The 17,827-nt window shown below is 46.1% G+C and overlaps 1 protein-coding gene across 48 annotated transcripts in view; it reads right to left on the bottom strand.

Annotated features, from left to right (window-relative positions):
* The window catches only part of LIMCH1 (LIM and calponin homology domains 1), a 222,385-nt gene that overhangs the window by 48,816 nt on the left and 155,742 nt on the right, over positions 1 to 17,827 (bottom strand). For 7 of the 48 annotated variants that reach the window (XM_083459670.1, XM_083459681.1, XM_083459715.1 and 4 more), the window contains 6 exons: positions 14,684 to 14,965; positions 10,609 to 10,893; positions 8,139 to 8,390; positions 6,382 to 6,729; positions 2,584 to 2,862; positions 1,203 to 1,535 (listed from right to left, as the gene is read on the bottom strand). In XM_083459670.1, the coding sequence (XP_083315796.1) occupies positions 1,203 to 1,535; positions 2,584 to 2,862; positions 6,382 to 6,729; positions 8,139 to 8,390; positions 10,609 to 10,893; positions 14,684 to 14,965 (1,779 nt within the window). The remainder of the gene's footprint in view (positions 1 to 1,202; positions 1,536 to 2,583; positions 2,863 to 6,381; positions 6,730 to 8,138; positions 8,391 to 10,608; positions 10,894 to 14,683; positions 14,966 to 17,827) is intronic. The other 41 variants (XM_083459689.1, XM_083459690.1, XM_083459697.1 and 38 more) reach the window with 14 other exon arrangements.

Here is a 17,827-nt window from a genome sequence, read left to right as displayed (position 1 = left end):
ACTCTCCCAGCGCCCCTGCGACTTTAGAATCCACACTCTGTGTGTCTGTGTGTGTGTGAGGGCTCCTTCTCCCCTTGCTTCCCCTTCACTCTCCCTCCGACGTTAGAATCCACACTCTGTGTGTCTGTGTGTGTGTGAGGGCTCCTTCTCCCCTTGCTTCCCCTTCACTCTCCCTCCGACGTTAGAATCCACACTCTGTGTGTCTGTGTCTGTGTGTGTGTGAGGGCTCCTTTTCCTCTTGCTTCCCCTTCACTCTCCCTCCGACGTTAGAATCCACACTCTGTGTGTCTGTGTCTGTGTGTGTGTGAGGGCTCCTTCTCCTCTTGCTTCCCCTTCACTCTCCCTCCGACGTTAGAATCCACACTCTGTGTGTCTCTCTGTGTGTGAGGGCTCCTTCTCCTCTTGCTTCCCCTTCACTCTCCCTCCGACGTTAGAATCCACACTCTGTGTGTCTGTGTGTGTGTGAGGGCTCCTTTTCCTCTTGCTTCCCATTCACTCTCCCAGCGCCCCTGCGACTTTAGAATTGACACTCTGTGTGTGTGTCTGTGTGTGTGTGAGGGATCTTCTCCTTCTCTTGCTTCCCATTCACTCCCCCAGCGCCCCTGCGACTTCCAGCGCCCTGCAACTTTAGGGCCAGTTCTCTCTCTCTGTGTGTGTGTGTGTGTTTTGACCTCACTGTGCTTGTTGGGGGAGAGTGTTGGTCACACTTTTTATTGATTTGTCTCAGAGTGGTTACTATCGTGGTTTCCTTGCTGGGGAGGAGGGAGAGACGCAGAGCCTGCTTGTTCTAAAGGAGCAAAGCCGGAGAGGAGCCTCTCCTGCATTATTAGCAGCATCCTTCTCCACCCACCCCACGCGTGCTCCTTGTCCCTTGAGTGCTTTTCCTTCCCTCCCCACTTAAAACGTGGTTACAAAGCACAGATCCACATGGATCCTCAGGATTTTTGCATTGGGCTACCCCAAACTCACCGTCAGATCACATGTCTGTGGCCAAAGCATGAACCACAAAAATCATACATCCACTGTTTTGTTTAGAATATTTTTTTCTTGTTTTCCTCCTCTAAAAACTATGTGCGTGTTATGGTCAGGTGCGTGTTATAGAGCGAAAAATACGGTAGCTGCCGAACTGAAAAAGCAGGCCCTTTCCCCATGTGAAAATTAGAGACTGAATTAAGAAAAAGACTGCAGAATAGTTTTCTGACCTCTTGACTTTCTGTTCAGTCTTTACAAGCTCCTTAGTTGCTTCCCCACCATTCTGCTGTTTCGAGAAAGGAACTGGGAGGAACTGACTAACACTTGGTCCAGTCTGCTTCGGAAAATCTCTGGTTCTTCTCACCATCATGTCATCTTTCCCTGGATTCCTGAATCCCGCTTTGCCTCCTGCTGGATTAGTTCTGAGCTCATCTTGGTCTTTAGACTTCTCAAAGCCATCTTCGCATGTGGCAACAGAGCTTAGGGATACGGGGGAAGGTGTTCCCAAACAATGTCGTGTCGCGCAAGTCAACGGGGAACTTCTGCTAAGGCAATCGTGGGCACTGTTATTCAGGAGACAACAGATGACCAAGGAGGAAAGCTTGCCTGCGCAATAATTGCACACAACACTCTGCTGGGAAATAGCCTTTGAGGGGCCTGGGACAAGGCTAAAGCTAAGCGGGTCACTTGGACAGTGTGACTGGATGAGAGCCTGTCTAGGAACTCCTTCCAGGAAACCCCAAATAAGTGACGGAAAGAAATGCGGGTATTACCCTGATGTTGGATTATGGAAATAATTCATTCATACACACACACACACACACACACACACACACACCTCCACATAAAAATTATAAAGGGTGGAATGCAATATACCACAATAAGTCTCTCATTCCACCTATACAATAATATCTCCATGTGCAACAAAACATTCTCCCCTTCTCCTCCCTCACGTACCACCTTAATCTGTTCTAGGAGTTTTCCCAACTCCCCGGGAAAAAATTGAGGGGGGGGGGAGAGTCCTGTTCTGCAAGCGGAAAACATGGCATTTACAGGACACAGTGGTTGAATACTGCCCATAGAACCAAAACTAGATGCAGAAACTAGAATCCAGAAATAAAATAAAAACTTATATACAAAAGTAGCAGCCAGCGCTAACAATAATGATAAGAATAGCAACAGTCACACAGCTGGACAAAAACTGCAGAAATCCTCCAGGCAGTCTTCAACAACTGGGGTTTTGGTTTTTTTACATTGGTTTTTAAATGTCACCAATGAAGATTTCACAACAGTTAGGCAGCCTATCCCTTTATTATATTGTGTTTATAATTATATCCACGAAGCTTTCCGTAATACCCCAAAACGACTAAAATCAAAACCTTGCAGCATTGTAAACCTTTCTTCTCTCATGTCTCTTTTTAAACTAATCATGCTTATTTTCTTCTTCTGTTAAAAGAAAGCAACTAGCTGGTCTTTGTTGACAGGTATTAATTAGAACATGTCCTTTTCTCTCTCTTTCTTGTCAAGAAGCAGAATAATATAATGCACAGTTAGCATTTCATGCAAGACAGGCATTGAGTAGCTAATAACAACCGGTTTCCCATTTCTGACCTTTCTGCTTTCTGCAGAGTCTTCCGTTCTTTTCCTTGCTGTTTCAAGGGACGATAACTGACTACTGAAATGGGAGGACAAGATGGGCGAACGGGGCTAGTAGATTTCTGAAAAGTTCCAAATCTTCTAGCCAGCATATCATCCCTCTCAATATCTGGGAAGCTGCCATCCATCTCTTCCTCGCTGCTCTCGTGCCACTCGCTCAAACTGCTTGGCGTTTGCTTCTGAGAATCAGCACAAGAATCCGAGAGAGATGAATTACATGCATCCATAACTTCACTGACAGTACAAGACGGAGATTAGGGGAGAGAAAGGGAGAAAGGTAATGAGAACCACATGGAAGCGCTGAGAAGAGACCTCACTTATTCATCTTATCTTTAAAAGCGAACATCTGAGTTCCTTGCTAGTAGTATCAAGCAAGGAATTCTTGCAACGACAATGGGCTGATTAGATAAAAGAAAGCCAAATAAGTGAAAATTATTGGCTGCACAGAAAATTGGGGTGAGGGGGGGGGGAGGAGAGAGAGAAATGCACCACCGAAACAAAAGTGCAATCCACTTTTAACATGCACGTATAAAAATATAACAGAGGGAGGGGAAAACAAAACTTTTACTAGATGCCCCAAAGAAGTAAACTCTGTAATGCGCTGCCAGAAACAAAGCAAAAGCTAAGGCTACCGCTTCAGATGGTGGACCAAAAGTTTGAGAAGCCTTGATCAGTAAGGGCCCCTCCAAGACTGGTATTTTTGGGGCAGGTGGAGTATGTGCAATGTCATTGACACAATAATAGTGAATTAGTGGTGAATTTATAGTGATTCGTCCGCACTTAACTTACTCTGCCAAACCTTTATCGGGCATTACAAGGCTAAAAAAGGCAAAGGACCCCTGATAGTTAAGTCCAGTCGCGAACGACTCTGGGGCTGCAGGGCTTATCTCGCTTTATTGGCCGAGGGAGCCGACGTTTGTCTGCAGACAGTTTTTCTGGGTCATGTGGCCAGCATGACTAAGCCGCTTCTGGCGAAACTAGAGTAGCACACGGAAACACCATTGACCTTCCTGCTGGAGCGGTACCTATTTATCTACTTGCACTTTGAAGTGCTTTTGAACTGCTAGGTTGGCAGGAGCTAGGACCGAGCATTGGGAGCTCACGCCGTCGCAGGGATTCGAACCACCGACCTTCCGATCGGCAAGCCCTAGGCTCAGTGGTTTAGACAACAGCGCCACCCGCGTCCCCACTGCAAGTATAGACCATCATAAAAAAATTAAAATATATAACGATGAGGATTTTCACTGGAATTTCTTCCTGCTAAACAGTGCCATTCACCACTCTAAGAGATACTGTTGACAAAAACTCAGTTACCGCCGGGCTAATGTCAGACAGATAGAATCTGATATTTTTATTGTGCCGTGATGTTAAATTACCTGGAAAAGGGGATATAGCACGTGTTTGCATAGCTGGTTATACAATGGACAATAGAAAAGAATATGTTCTACAGTGTCCAGTGCATTCAGAGAACATCCACCATGTCTATCTTTTTCTGGGGGTGTTTGAATATCTGCCCTTGACAAAAGCTGAGGGGAAAACGTGACTCGTGCACACATCGCTCCACGGTATTAAGTTTTCCTGCAATGCTTTCCCGGTGTCACCACATTTTTGTGGCGTGTGGAGGGGCACTCTTCTGCTAGAGTGCAACAAAAGTGGAACACCAGCCTTATTCCCCTCCAAAAAACACAACATTTTGGGTATGAAAACTTACAAGATTTCAGCAGGATGGTACAGGGCACGCACTGACCAGAAGCAAGCTTATATCTACTTCAAAAATTTGGCAGTAATGAAAGCAGGATGGCATATTACTTCCCCTGATAACACTAGGCGCACAAATCGTCATGAATGAAGAACTAAATAAGATGTCTGGAGAGGGCCTAAGTCAACCTGTGGCTGACCCCTACTGAAGAGAATGCACTACCACCAGCAAACTCCAGGAGAGATGGTCACCCTCTCTTTGTCTTGCCTTGCCATTCTTCTTTGCACAATGCAGCTTAGGGCAGATTCACATAGCAGAGGCCAACACTAAGTGCTTCATTAGAATCAGGAAGCAGTATCCGGGAAATGGGGAAGGGGCGCAGTGGGGTTTCATTAGGCCACACCACTTGCATGCACATGCATTGCTTGGTCTACAGCAGAGGTGGGAGATCAGTACAGACTGGGTGCATGAACATAATAATAATAATAATAATAATAATAATAATAATAATAATAATAATAAATAAATAAATAAATAAATAAATAAATGGCTTGTGGGGATCTAGTATGCCATATGAGTGCAGAGGATCCCTCAATCAGGCATACACTGAGGAACCCATCCTGAGTTAACGGACAGAGCAGGCTGGAAGTCCATATAAATAATAACCACTTCAGGCAACTCTTCCTAGCAATAAGATATATTTATTTACAGCAGAACCTCGGTTTTTGAACGAAATCCGTTCCAAGGGATTTCAGTGCAACTTCAATGGAGAAAAGTGGAAAAAACCTCAGCAGGAGCCGTTCGACTTATGAGGTGCATTTGAAAACGGAAGCAATTACTTCCGGGTTTTCGGCATCCGGAAACCGAAGCGTTCAGCTTCCGAGACGCTCGAAAACCAAGGTTCCACTGTATTAGGAAATAAGTAGAACTGGATTCTGAGAGACTTATGGTAGAACTACATGGGGCTACATTCCTGCTACCCAAACATGTCTGCCATTTAAGATTAATATAGGGTTAGGAAAAGCAGAGGGGAACTGGCAGGCTCTTCTTAACTTGTCCTACATCAGTCAGCTCTCTCCTGTGTCTGTTAGCCTTCACACACACACACACACACACACCACCTCCAAAGCATTTATTCTCCAGTCAGGTATCTTCATGGGGGGGGGGAGGAAAAGTAGTTTAACACACATGGCACATTTATATGGAAAAACCTGCAGGTATGGGAGAAATTGAAGCACCTTTACCTGTAGATTCTCCTGCAGCAATTAGCATCCTCAGGCAAAAGGTCGCATCCAAACCATACATTCAAAGCTCACAGACTTCCCCCAAGGAATCCCGGGGAATGCAGTTGGTTAAAGGTGCTGGGAACTGTAGCTTTGTGAGCGCTAAATTACAGTTCCTAGGATTTGTCAAAGAATATCATGCACTCGAAATGTGCTTTGAATGTGTAAGGTGGATGTGAACAAAAGTGGGGAACTCTGTATTCGCTTCTTAACACATAGTTCTGCCCTTACTTCCAAAAACAACTTAATGAACATAAGGTAAAGGTAAAGGGACCCTGACCATTAGGTCCAGTCGTGGCCGACTCTGGGGTTGCGGCGCTCATCTCGCTTTATTGGCCGAGGGAGCCGGCGTACAGCTTCCGGGTCATATGGCCAGTATGACTAAGCCGCTTTTGGTGAAACCAGAGCAGCGCACGGAAACGCCGTTTACCTTCCCACTGGAGCGGTACCTATTTATCTACTTGCACTTTGACGTGCTTTCGAACTGCTAGGTTGGCAGGAGCAGGGACCGAGCAACGGGAGCTCACCCCATCGCGGGGATTCGAACCGCCGACCTTCTGATCGGCAAGTCCTAGGCTCTGTGGTTTAACCCACAGCGCCACCCGCGTCCCTACACCCGTGGCTCTACATAGCTCCTTCCTTATTTCAGATATCGTGATATATCGGCATATTGCAATGTTTAGCTGTTGATGTAGCGTGATGTTGCAAACCAGATATCGCCCAGCCCCATTCCTAGCCATTGTGCCTTTCACGGAGATACAAACTAAATACCTGGGATTAGCATGCGGCCTGTGGACATCGTCAGGATGACCAAGAGAGTTGACATGGCTCACAGAGAGCAAGGATGAGGTTTCAGCTGTGGTCCCAAGAGCCCCAGCTCTTTCCCTATTGGCTGCCTCTTCCATGTCATCTTTAGGCGCAGCCCTAGCAACTGAAAGCTTCTCCCAAGAATGTAGGTCAATTTCTGTCACTGGCCCAAAGTGGACAAACCTCTGCTTGGGGCTGCTGGCCTTCTCGGACATTCTCACTTTGCGGCTTGCAAAACGGTTACGACCGGCAGCTTCCACTGCCGTTTCAGAGGTCAAAAAGGAACCTGGGGTGTTCGTGAGCTCCTCGTCGCTAACGACAAAGATGTAAGCAAAAAATAAAATAAAAAGGCATATAAAAAGGCAGATACAAGACTGAGGGGAAACCAACAAACCAAACATTTAATAAGGAAGAGGAGGAAAATCACTCAATGCAAGAAATTGGGGTGGTGCGAGAAGAGACTATGGCACCCCCCTTATTATCAAACCAAGGAACATGGAGAAAAATGATTCTGAGCAAGACTGAAAACAACATTTTAAAATGTAAACGGCACAACAGGACCTGAGCCAAACTGTATCCAGAAAATTATATGAACTTATCAAAGGACAAAAGTGGCTTGGTTCCAAGTGATGGCATAATGTCTGTTGGAAATCTGAGCAGTACATTCGCAAATAGCTATGATGGCAGTTTTTTCTTGCTTTGTAAACTTTTTGCTAGATTGTGCCCACAGCCCTTCCACTAAACCAGATAGAGAGCTACCGTCTAGCCATGATTGATTCAGACATATTCCCATGTAACCCCGAGCAGAGCTAGCAAGGCCTGTTGCCACAGCTGCTTCCTGCATGGGAGTGCCAAGAAAAGAGGGAAGCCCTGCGAGTGGAAACTTGACAAACACCAAGGGAAAGAAAAGTGTTTCATTTCAAGCCTAGACTCTTAAAGATTATGATAAGGGTTATTCCTGGTTCCTGCACAGATGTGATCAGGAGACTTGTGTACGGAGCCCCTAAGATGGCCCATGTTGCTATTCTTAGCCATGTTGGGGATGGACAGACAACACTCCCCATGGTGGCTTGGGAAGGTTCAGCTCCCCACTAACCCCAAGGAAACACCAAAGGCCACACACACAGATAACGGGTGGGTGAAATCTCTCGATTTTGGTTTCTCTCACTTTCTCATTTTTCCGGTCTTATGTTCAGTTCTCTAGAATTGATTGCAATTCCTTTTAAGCGCTCATGAAAATTCATCAGCATTCAACGCAACTTTCTGTTAACATACACGTTCTTGCAAAGCAATTTCGCCTAATCGAATGCATTTTTTATGTTATTATCACCAGTATATGCATTTCTAAATGCACATTTTACAATAGCATATGCCTTTTTGTACACATTACTTGGCTGGAGAACTAGCTGCACGGCAAAATTAGGAGAAGTGTGAATTTTGAAGGAAGGATGTGCTTCGGTTCACATGCTGTTTCATGAAGTGTGAATTAGGCAGATTCTCCCCATTCCTACACAAAGATGACTTGCAGAAAGACACATCAATTATTATTGACCGGACCTTACTTGTGTACCCTGGTAATTTGCTGCATGCAGATATTATGCATGTGTCTTAATTGCTAGCCTTTGGTATTCCTGAGTGCCATGATTCGAGTTACAAATATTTCAGGAGCAATATGAATCTTTATTCTCTCTCTCCTTCTCTCTCTTTCTATGGAAACATACCTGGAATTCCCTGAAACTTTCAGTCGGTCCCAGGTGTCTTGATCTGCTTGTGTTATAGTAGCTCTCACAAAATATGGCAAATCTACTTGGGAGGGGCTAGCCTGAGTTTTTCGCTTAGCCAGGTCATCTCTTTGAACATCTGGAAATTTAGATTGGTCTTTCTCCTTAGAGTCGTCCTTCTGTGACGGCGGGAATGGTTTGTCTTCGCATATCACCATCGGCCTCGCTGAAGTCACACTCATCTTCTGTCCACTAATTTAATGCACATTCCAGAATCAGCAGGACAAAGAATACTTTTGAAGGACCAGACAGTGACAAGCGGCAAGCTCAGTAGCAAGAACGGCCCAAGCTAGTTTGCTGCCTGAGGCAAAGGATGAGATGGTACATTCCCCATTCTGTGCACGAAATCTGACTAGATTGGTAGTTGTATCTTACTTCAACACTGGTGATGGGACAGAGTCCTCCACCTCACCCTTAGGGCAGCAAGGAAGTTTAGGGGCTTCACAGCAGACCCTTTTCTAGTCACTTTCCACACTTCAGAATTTGCTGCCTGAGGCAGTTGCCTCACTCTGCCTCATGCAAGGGCTGGCCCCGCCAAATCAAAATATTGAGTAAAAGTGGGCAACGGAGGAGAGAATGATGCTGGAGGAAGCAATCATCTATTGCTGCAATTTCAACTAGTGGCTGGTATGCCCCACTGAGAGACAATACCCCCGTTTTTACATAGTTACTGTCTACCAGTGCTAGCAGCAAGATTTTGGAAGCTCTTTGGCATGGCACCTTCAGTGGGCCTCCTTAACCTGGAAGAGGCCTCCTTAACCTGGAGGGGTGCAAAAGGAGAATGTTCACATGCTACGTCTGACCTTCTAGAGTGCTTCAAGCAAAGCAGGAACGGTGGCAACATTGGGACAGAAAGCTCAGGTCTTGCCAAAGGCCACCTCTTTGGCCAGGCCTGCTCTCTACAGACAAACAACAGATTATGGGCAGAGACAAGCAACCCCATTGATGCATTTTTGAAACAATATTTAATTTATTAACAATCTCTCATTTTGACAGTTACGATGACGTCTACTTCCTATGCCGCAATGAATTCAAGTTTTGTCTCCCAATATAGCAAATCTTGGGGATTTTCTTTTACTGCTAACCATTCCCAAGCTCGGCATCCAAGGATTTGGACACGTTCTTCAGATGCCATTCCAAGACATTAGTCACCAGTTAGACGCTGGGACTGTAAATGTTGGCATTTATATTGTCGCCACAAAGGCAACACTTTTTATATGGCTAAAAGCGGCAGGAGCTCACAGTTCTCACAAAAGACTTTCTGCACTCTCCAAGAAAGCTATACCCAGTTAAAAATATTGTATGCAGATATTTCTCAAAGCATAAAGAGTAAATCGCGTAAGCTCCCTAAAAATGTCACTGCTCATGCCTTTTCCTATAATGCATATAATTCCCTACACCAGCAATGAGCAAAATGGACTATGGCTATGCAGTAAAAACATTTTGCTCAACATCCACTTGTGTGTTGCATCACCCACACCCAGCCCACCATTATGTCTGGAGCTCAATATAGCTATTGTAAAAAAAGGAGAGAGAGAGAAAGGGCTTTGCAGGAAGTTCCACAAGGGGTTGACCAAAAGCGAACAAGACCTGTTTTTGCAGCTTCTTCATTAGCAGAAATAAACGTGTCCCAAGCCAATATGCAGAAAAGAAACTGACAGCTTGGTGTAACACAACTTGGAGAGACAAACAACCCTTAGAGCCAAGCTAGATAATGGGTCAAGAGTCATGAATTTTGTCTTCCAAGATCCTTGCAACTGCCACTTTAACAGAACTGCAACTGGAATTCATCTGTTTTCACCATAGATAGATAGATAGATAGATAGATAGATAGATAGATGCTGCAAGGAAGCAAGCAAGCAAGCAAACAAACAAACAAACAAACAAACAAACAAACGGTTCCTTTCCGACCTGGGTGGGAGGAATTGCGGGGTCAAGCAGGAGGAAAGTAATGTTGAATGAAAAAAAACAGCAGGAAGTAAGAGCGTTGAACAGCCATTCTCCCTCCCATTTCTGATTTCAGTTTCTGATGCTACTTTTTAGATTAAAAAACAGTAGAATGTTGGGAGGGAATCCCAGAGTCTCCTGCGTATTATATCCTTCTCTTAAGTCTTGTGGAAGACTCTACCCTTAATTAGGAGACTAGGAGAACAGTGGCTGTCAAACCAACCAACTTATATTCTACACTTTCTGTTCCCAGTCCAAATTTAACTGACCCAGACACTCCTCCCCTTTCCTACAACTTTTAAGAGAGCAGCCAGAGAAACTTTGCAGAGAGCTTTGAATTCCCCCACCTCCCCTGTGAACCCACTGAAAAATGGGAAGCTTACACTGAAGTGCCAACATCATTGCCTGGTAAAAATAAATAAATCCCAAATTAAATAATACAGAAACAAGTAGAATAGCACACCTTGAACATTCCTGCTTTTTCTTTTGTTTCTTCCCTTCTTCCACTTTACCTCGATCTTTGTTTGCATAAGATCCAAGTAGATACTGGTTAAATGGCAACGTAAGTTTGGGCTGATTTAGTCTTGCTCTGCGTATAGCAAAATCATCCTTCTCTAGGTCAGGAATCCTGTCATCTCGTTCGTCTTCAGACCCAGAATCTTTTCGCTGATAGCTCAGCATAAAGGGGTTCTCTTTGCGAAGGATGATGTCTGGAGTAAGCTCATCCATTTCGCACATGTGCAATTGACTGATCCATAGCAAAGTTAAATGGGAAATCCAGATGTGAAATGAAAAAAGACAACACGACTCTCCATATTTCTTTAAAAAAGGCAAACAAAATATGCTGGACGTGCCGTTAGTTCAGAGGAAGCGTTCATAATTTAAGACTCCATGCTGCAAAAACCAGAATTCCATGCACGCACAGTTAGTGACAACGGATCTTTATTTCCTGCTTTAATTATTTGTGGAACAAACATGAACAGAACAAGAATTGCTCCTTTCACCATTTAAAAGAGGCACTGTTATTCTCAAAAACACTTAAAACACTCCTCTAATCAAAAACTATCAGTACAGCTTCTGGCCACGTACTTAACAGAAAGACACTCTCTAGATTCTTACGTTTCCTTCTAGCACTTATAATTACTTAAAATGAATTTCTTTTGCTTTACAGTAATAGCAGAAGTCCCCACCCATCCTCTCTGTTGGAGGTCTTGGGTTATGGTCCCATTGACGAACATCAGAGAACAGGACTGCAGTCACTGATATTCATCTATTAACCTTGAGGTGGGAAAATAAAAAAGTTCATTAAAAGAAAAGATGCAGAATATAACTGGTGCCCTTTCTTCCCACCCCTGAAACACCCTGAACCTATGGAACTTCTCTTATAAAAATGATTTTAAAAATGCCTCTTTTATAATATGGCTATCCCAGCTCTTGAAGAACCATGAACAGTATCATCAGCCAAGACTAATGTTGTCTACTAGAGGCCCCAAGAGGCAATATTGTCCCAATCCAGGCAAAACCCAAAGGAAAATGAAGCTATTTGCATTACAAGAATTTATAGCACAAAGCCACTTCCGCCTTCAGGAGTTGCAGGCTTCACAGCCCCTCCATGCACGCGGTGGGTAGAGGCCAGCCCCGCGCGATTGGGGGGATTTCCGGCCGTGTCACCCCCTAGCAGGCCAATTGGCTGGCTTGGGGGGCGTGGCCTGCCCTATATAGGCCAGGGATCTCCCTCTTTGCTGCCCGCCAGCTGTTCCTGTTTTCCCACCCTCCCACCCTATAAGGTTTTGTTCTTTGACCTTGCTGTGGACCTTGGTTGGTCACCGTTGAGGGGCTTGGTAGGAATTTTTCCACTTGGCAAATTGGCACCAGCCACTTGGTTTTCACCTACCTCGTAGCAAATCGTCACATGAAGGGTCAAGAAATCTGATTTTATGCTAACAAGTAAGAAGCTTATAAAGCAGTTATAAACTAGTTTAAAGTATTATGGCTTCACCAAGGGACTTCCCAGGCTGGCTTTGCATGTTCCTATAATCTGGTTTGCATCATGTACATGTGCAGGCTCCCAGAGAGTTGCTCACAGCTATCTTATTCCTTCCTAGTCCCTTTTACTGCCACTACAACTATGGTTAGCGAGGTGAGAGCTTAACTGTATGTCCTGATTCAGAAGACACAGAGAAGTTTCTCCCCAGGAATATGCATGCCTGTAGGGTCTCACTATGGAATAGTTCGGCTTACTGTATCAGACAAATCAGTGGAAAACATCAACAGGAAAGAAAAAGGAGATTTCTAAATGCTCTTAACACATATTTTTTTTAAAGTTTCCTTCCCCCTCTCTGCCGCCATGTGTATTTAAAAAAGAAGAAGAAAACTAATTAAGTTCATCTTGGGTCTTTCACAACCAGATGGGGCGCAGAAAGGTAAGGCAAAGGAAACACAACAGCACAGGTGTTTAGCTTGCCGCTAAAGCACAGCTTTCCTCTTTGGCAGCCATTCCCTGCCTTCTAGCACCACCACTTTCAAATTCTGCACCTGGCGCCTAAGAAAATACAGTATTTCAGGACGACAATGGGGGAGGAAACAATCACTTACTGCTGCAGACCCTGAACATCTTGCTGTACCTAAGGCAGCTCAAGAGGTCCTTAAGAAGAGAGCATGAGGAGTCCTGCAGATAAGATGACACCAGAGCGCTTCCCCCAACCTTTGCTGCCCTTGGCTAAAGGACTGAGTTGTCTACCTGTCATAGCTGTCAACTTACAGATTTGAAAATAAAGGACCAGCAGCCTCGAAAATAAGGGATCAGCAGCCAAAATAAGGGATTTTCTGAACACAGGTATGTTCAACTTCTGAGCCCCTCTGAGCCAAAGGCAGAAAACCCAGCCAGCAGCCAAATGAAGCCTCAAGCGGTGGTTCCCACAGCGCAGCAACCCGGCAAAGGGGATGCAGCAAGGAAAACCATCGTCACCTCTCCGCTGGGAAGCGCTGAGCAACGGCGAGTCCCCAGGCAACGTGGCCAATTTGATCGGCAAAAGGCATGCAAGCTCCACCCTCAGTCGTTCCTAGACTCCTTATTGGGTGAGCAACGCAGCCAAGCAACACAGTTGGAGCCTCCCTCCTCCCTGGCTGGCAGGGAGGGAGGGAGAAGAGCTGCTTCCTTTGAAACCCAGGAAATTTAAGGGACATCATCAGTAAGGGACAGCAGCGGGACACAGCGCTCAGATAAGGGACTTTCCCGCCAAATAAGGGACAGTTGACAGCTATGCCACCTGTATCTGCAGCTTTGAAGGGGGGACCGGAAGTTGCAAGGCTGGAGCTGTGCATAATGATCAAAAGGCTGTTAACCTCCTCCAAGCACATGTGCTAGACCTATTAAACCCAGTGTAAGCCTGCAAACTCTCCAGAATGGGAGAGACGGACAGCATTGTGTTTCATTGCTATTTTGAGTCATGTCCAAGGTTCTCCTTTAAGCCTCACAGATGCTGTTGTTCAAACACCGTTGTCTTGGTTATTGCACACGTTAGTCCCCATGTGGGACTAACAGGGGTTCTGCTATTGCCTGCCATACAACCAAATACATGAGATATCGTTGGAAAAGCACCAGGAAAGTGGCTTCAGGCATTCCCTTGCAAAATGGGGCCTTGCACATCTTCCCCACGGCGACTTCCAGGTGTGCCTGAAGCTCTCACGAATCTCTGCACACTTTCAGCAAATGGAACTTGAACTTTGGTTTTTACAGTTTCGGATACTGGTAGAGATGCAACGGCAGCTCTCGAAACCAGCCTGCAAAACCAGGCACAGATGTGGATTTTTTGAAATGCAAAATAAACAAACAAGCAAACAGGAACGCCAGAAACCCCAAGCCAGACTCCTCCATGTGTCAAGCTGCACATGGATGCACAAACATGTCTGTATTCTGACAGAGTAGCCCAACTAACTGATCCATCCTGCGCAATATCCACAGGTAGAAAAGCCGAAACAAACAAGCTACCCTCATATCAGACATGCCTGAACAACTGAAAGAGAAGGGATGGCTGCTGATGACATTATTGTCACGTGTTTGCTTACAGCAAACTGTTGAACAGTCTCCATGCTCTACCAGAAAAATGTAACGAGCTGAATATTTTTACGATTCCTGTTTTAAATTAGACATCCTTTAATGCAACTGCTTAACCTCATTTTTGCTTTGCACACACGAAAGCGAAGCTCAACCGCTCCAAGAAAATTGCACATTTAGAGCCTGTTAAGAGGGCACAGTAATTAGAGCACACAACTCTTTTCCAGCCAAAAATTCCTGCACCATAATCGCTCAGTTGCAATGAATGTGTTTAATAACAGCTAATACTGCAGCGCGCTGGCCTGCAATTCCCAGCTATTGTTTTCTAAAACCTTGCAGTGAATTCCGGCGAGGAAGCAACAGGCGCATTTTATGAGGTTATTTTTCTCGTGACGTTGCAGCAAAACCCAGGAAAAACCACACAGCATGGCAAATACCAAATGCATGCGCACGCCAAGTCCCGCAGTGCGGGAGAGCTAACCTGCTACCATAGCGTTGCACAGCCGGCATGATCTTAATACCGGCCTGCTCAATCCTTCGTAGCTTGCCCAGTTCCTTGGGATCCTTTTCGGGATTTCTGGGCCCCGCTGCTTTCTTGGCAGAATGTGTAGAAGACTGACGTAAAGGCTCTCCTTGGTTCACTTCTGCTTCAACAGGCTTCCCAGAGGGGTTTGCAGTAGAAACGCAACAGCCCAAACACTCTTCTTCAGATTGCGCCAGTACTTCAGTTTGTTCCTCTTCGATAGTTTCAGGGTGGCTTTTGCTAACAAGTCATACAGGGCAGATTATTTCACATCACGGTCTTGCCTTATTATTACCTGTTGCTGCTTGCGACCGTGCAGATCGCGTTAAGTTAATTCCGCACTGAATTAAAAGGAGAGGTGGCTTTTTAAATGTGAGCCACTACTAAAGGGGGCAGGATACCACCACTTTGACATGTGGATGTGAATCAAAAGGCAGTACACTCGCATTTTTGAATATATGCACACATATTGGAATAATTTAATAACAATAATTTATTATTTATACCCAGCCCATCTGGCTGTGTTTCCCCCAGACACTCTGGACAGCTCCTAACTGAATATTAATTCACAATACAGCATTAAACATTAAAAACTTCCCTAAACAGGGCTGCCTTCAGATGCCTTCTAAAAGTCAGATAGTTGCTTATTTCCTTGACATCTGATGGGAGGGTGTTCCACAGGGCAGGTGCCACTACCAAGAAGGCCCTCTGCCTGCTTCCCTGTAACCTCACTTCTGGCAGTGAGGGAACCGCCAGAAGGCCCTCAGAGCTGGACCTCATTGTCTGGGCAGAATGATGAGGGTGGAGACCCTCCTTCAGGTATCCTGGGCTGAGGCCCTTTAGGGCTTTAAAGGTCAGCACCAAAACTTTGAATTGTGCTCGGAAACATACCAGGCTGGATCTAGAATAAACTCGTTGTATTAACGTCCCATCAAAATCAATGGAGGAAGTAAATCATGGCTTAAGTTCAATGGGAACCAAGTCCAATGAACTTAGTCTGGATCGAACACATTATATCCAGATTTAAAATAAAGGAAAACGTGAGGAAGATGGGATATTCATTTTCAAAATCACAACATTTAGGTGGGGGAAACTGTGGGAGTTGGAACTTAACTGGTTAAGTTGTTCCCATGATGCCTCAGCATTCTGACGTCAGCTTTCGAAGCTGGGAGGAGTTTGGGCAAAAGATTGTCAGTCCCACTCTGTGTTCCGTGGGGAAAAGACGTAGCCTGTAATGGCGGAGAGGAGCCCAGGAAATCCCTGGGGGAAATGTTGGAATAAATGCTGTAAATAGACGAACTGGACTCTGTGTGTTTGTCTGGAAGCTGAATCAAGCTGGTGACAGTTCTACACCGCTGTGTGAAACTCTGCTGAGCCGTGACTGAGTGGCGCAGCTGAGGGAAGCGCGCCGGACCGGGCAGCCATAAATCGCTAATCGAGGTTCGTAAATCAATTAGCGGGGGTCACGGCTAATAACCAAAAGTCACAGGTTATGGATCATCATCGCTTGTAAAACTGTCACGGAAGATACTGCCGGGAGCTTTGATCTGCGGTGTCGAGCAGGAGGCCGGCAGGAGACGGTGGTTGGTTTTTGCCTGGTGTTAAGAGGCAAGGAGAGCTGCGGAGCTAAAAAAGCGGCTAGCTGAAAAACGCAGAGGACTGCTGTGGAGCCAAGGAGCTGAGAGCAGCAGGGAATTGTTTCTCCGGACGGGTGCTGGATGAGCTGGTGATTTTGTGAGTACAGCTTGGGGCCCCTTGGGAGAACGGAAGAGGATGGCAGGCTGCCAGGTCTTGGAGGACTGTGGGAGGCTCACTTTAAGAAGTTGGGCAACCTGGCTGCTGATCTGAAGTCTACTGTTCTGGGTGCCAGGAAGCCAGAGGCCTTCAGCGCTCCAGGGTGTTTGTGAGGCTGGAGGCGGAAAGCAAGGGCCGGGAGATGGCTGCTTCAGAACAGAAAGACAAGATGGCGCTGATCACCTACGTGGAAGCCGGTGCACAGCTGGGAAAGGCTGTGGGCCCCAGAGGGGGGGCAAAGGGACTATTGGCACTTGGCAATGTACTGCTGTGTTTGCTGTGAAGCTTCAGCAGGAGGCCAGAGCCCTGGAGAAGGACTACAAAAGCCTAAAGATGGCTGGAGCCCCTGTCCCTGATGCTTTAGCCACAAGGAGTGCTGCTGAGCAGGTCGGGGGGGCGGAAGGTTTCCAAAGGCACGTTTAAAGTTTTCCACTGTACGTGCTGGAATGAAGTGGAGGTTCAGAGGGGGCGGAGCTGGCAAGGAGTGCTTTTCCGGAAGAAGGAGAAGGAGGCCAGCTGGGAGGAGCCCCGGAGCAGTGTTTTTCCACTGGAGTTCGTCATTGCTACAGGCTTCAAGGCCAGCCATCTGCTGCAGCGGGAGATACGTGCTGCAGAGTTGTCTGGGAACTCTGAGATAAGTCCAGTCTTCAGAGCAACGCAGGATGTTGCGGTTTTCGGACGCTGCCAAGGACTGAGGCAGCGGGACGTTTGTTGCTTCTATGGCAACTGTGAAAAAACAACTCCAGCCAGGACGCGATGACACGCTGGGTGTTTTGGTTTCTGCTATCAGGCAGCACCTGATAGGCAAACTGCGGAACTGCAGGGCTGTTTTCAACAGGAACAATTGTTTTATTGGCTAACGTGTTTTTTCTCTCCTTCACAGGAGGAGCTAGAGATCTGCGTTGTGCCGGGACTGAATAGTTGTCAGTTATCTGTATCTGCTCTAACGAAGCAGGGGTTCAAAAATGTGCTTTGAAAATGACACATGTTCCATTTTCAGAGGAGGGAGACAACGGGTCAACATGCGAAGAGCAAGAACAATTTCTTTGTTCTGGAGTCACCTATGGAGGGTGGTGGGAATGCTGAAAAAGCACAGGTGCAGTGTGCTAAGGTTCCCAGTCATGTGCAGAAGTTGCCCAGGTGCACAAAAGGGTACAAACTCCGGAAATGTGGGAGGTCCCAAGGGTGCAGGGCATGCAAAGGTGCAAAGGTACTTGGTTCTCCCGGGTTTGGGAGGGTAGCCAAGGAAGCTTTGAGCTTGTTCACACAGATCTGTCAGGACCCATGAGGTCTGAGAGTCTGGGTGGG

The sequence above is a fragment of the Podarcis liolepis genome (genome assembly GCF_965112155.1).
Source record: "Podarcis liolepis genome assembly, chromosome: 9".
Taxonomy (NCBI): Eukaryota; Metazoa; Chordata; class Lepidosauria; order Squamata; family Lacertidae; genus Podarcis; species Podarcis liolepis.
Note: the sequence above shows the minus strand (reverse complement) of the source record. Positions and strands in the feature narration are given on the sequence as shown.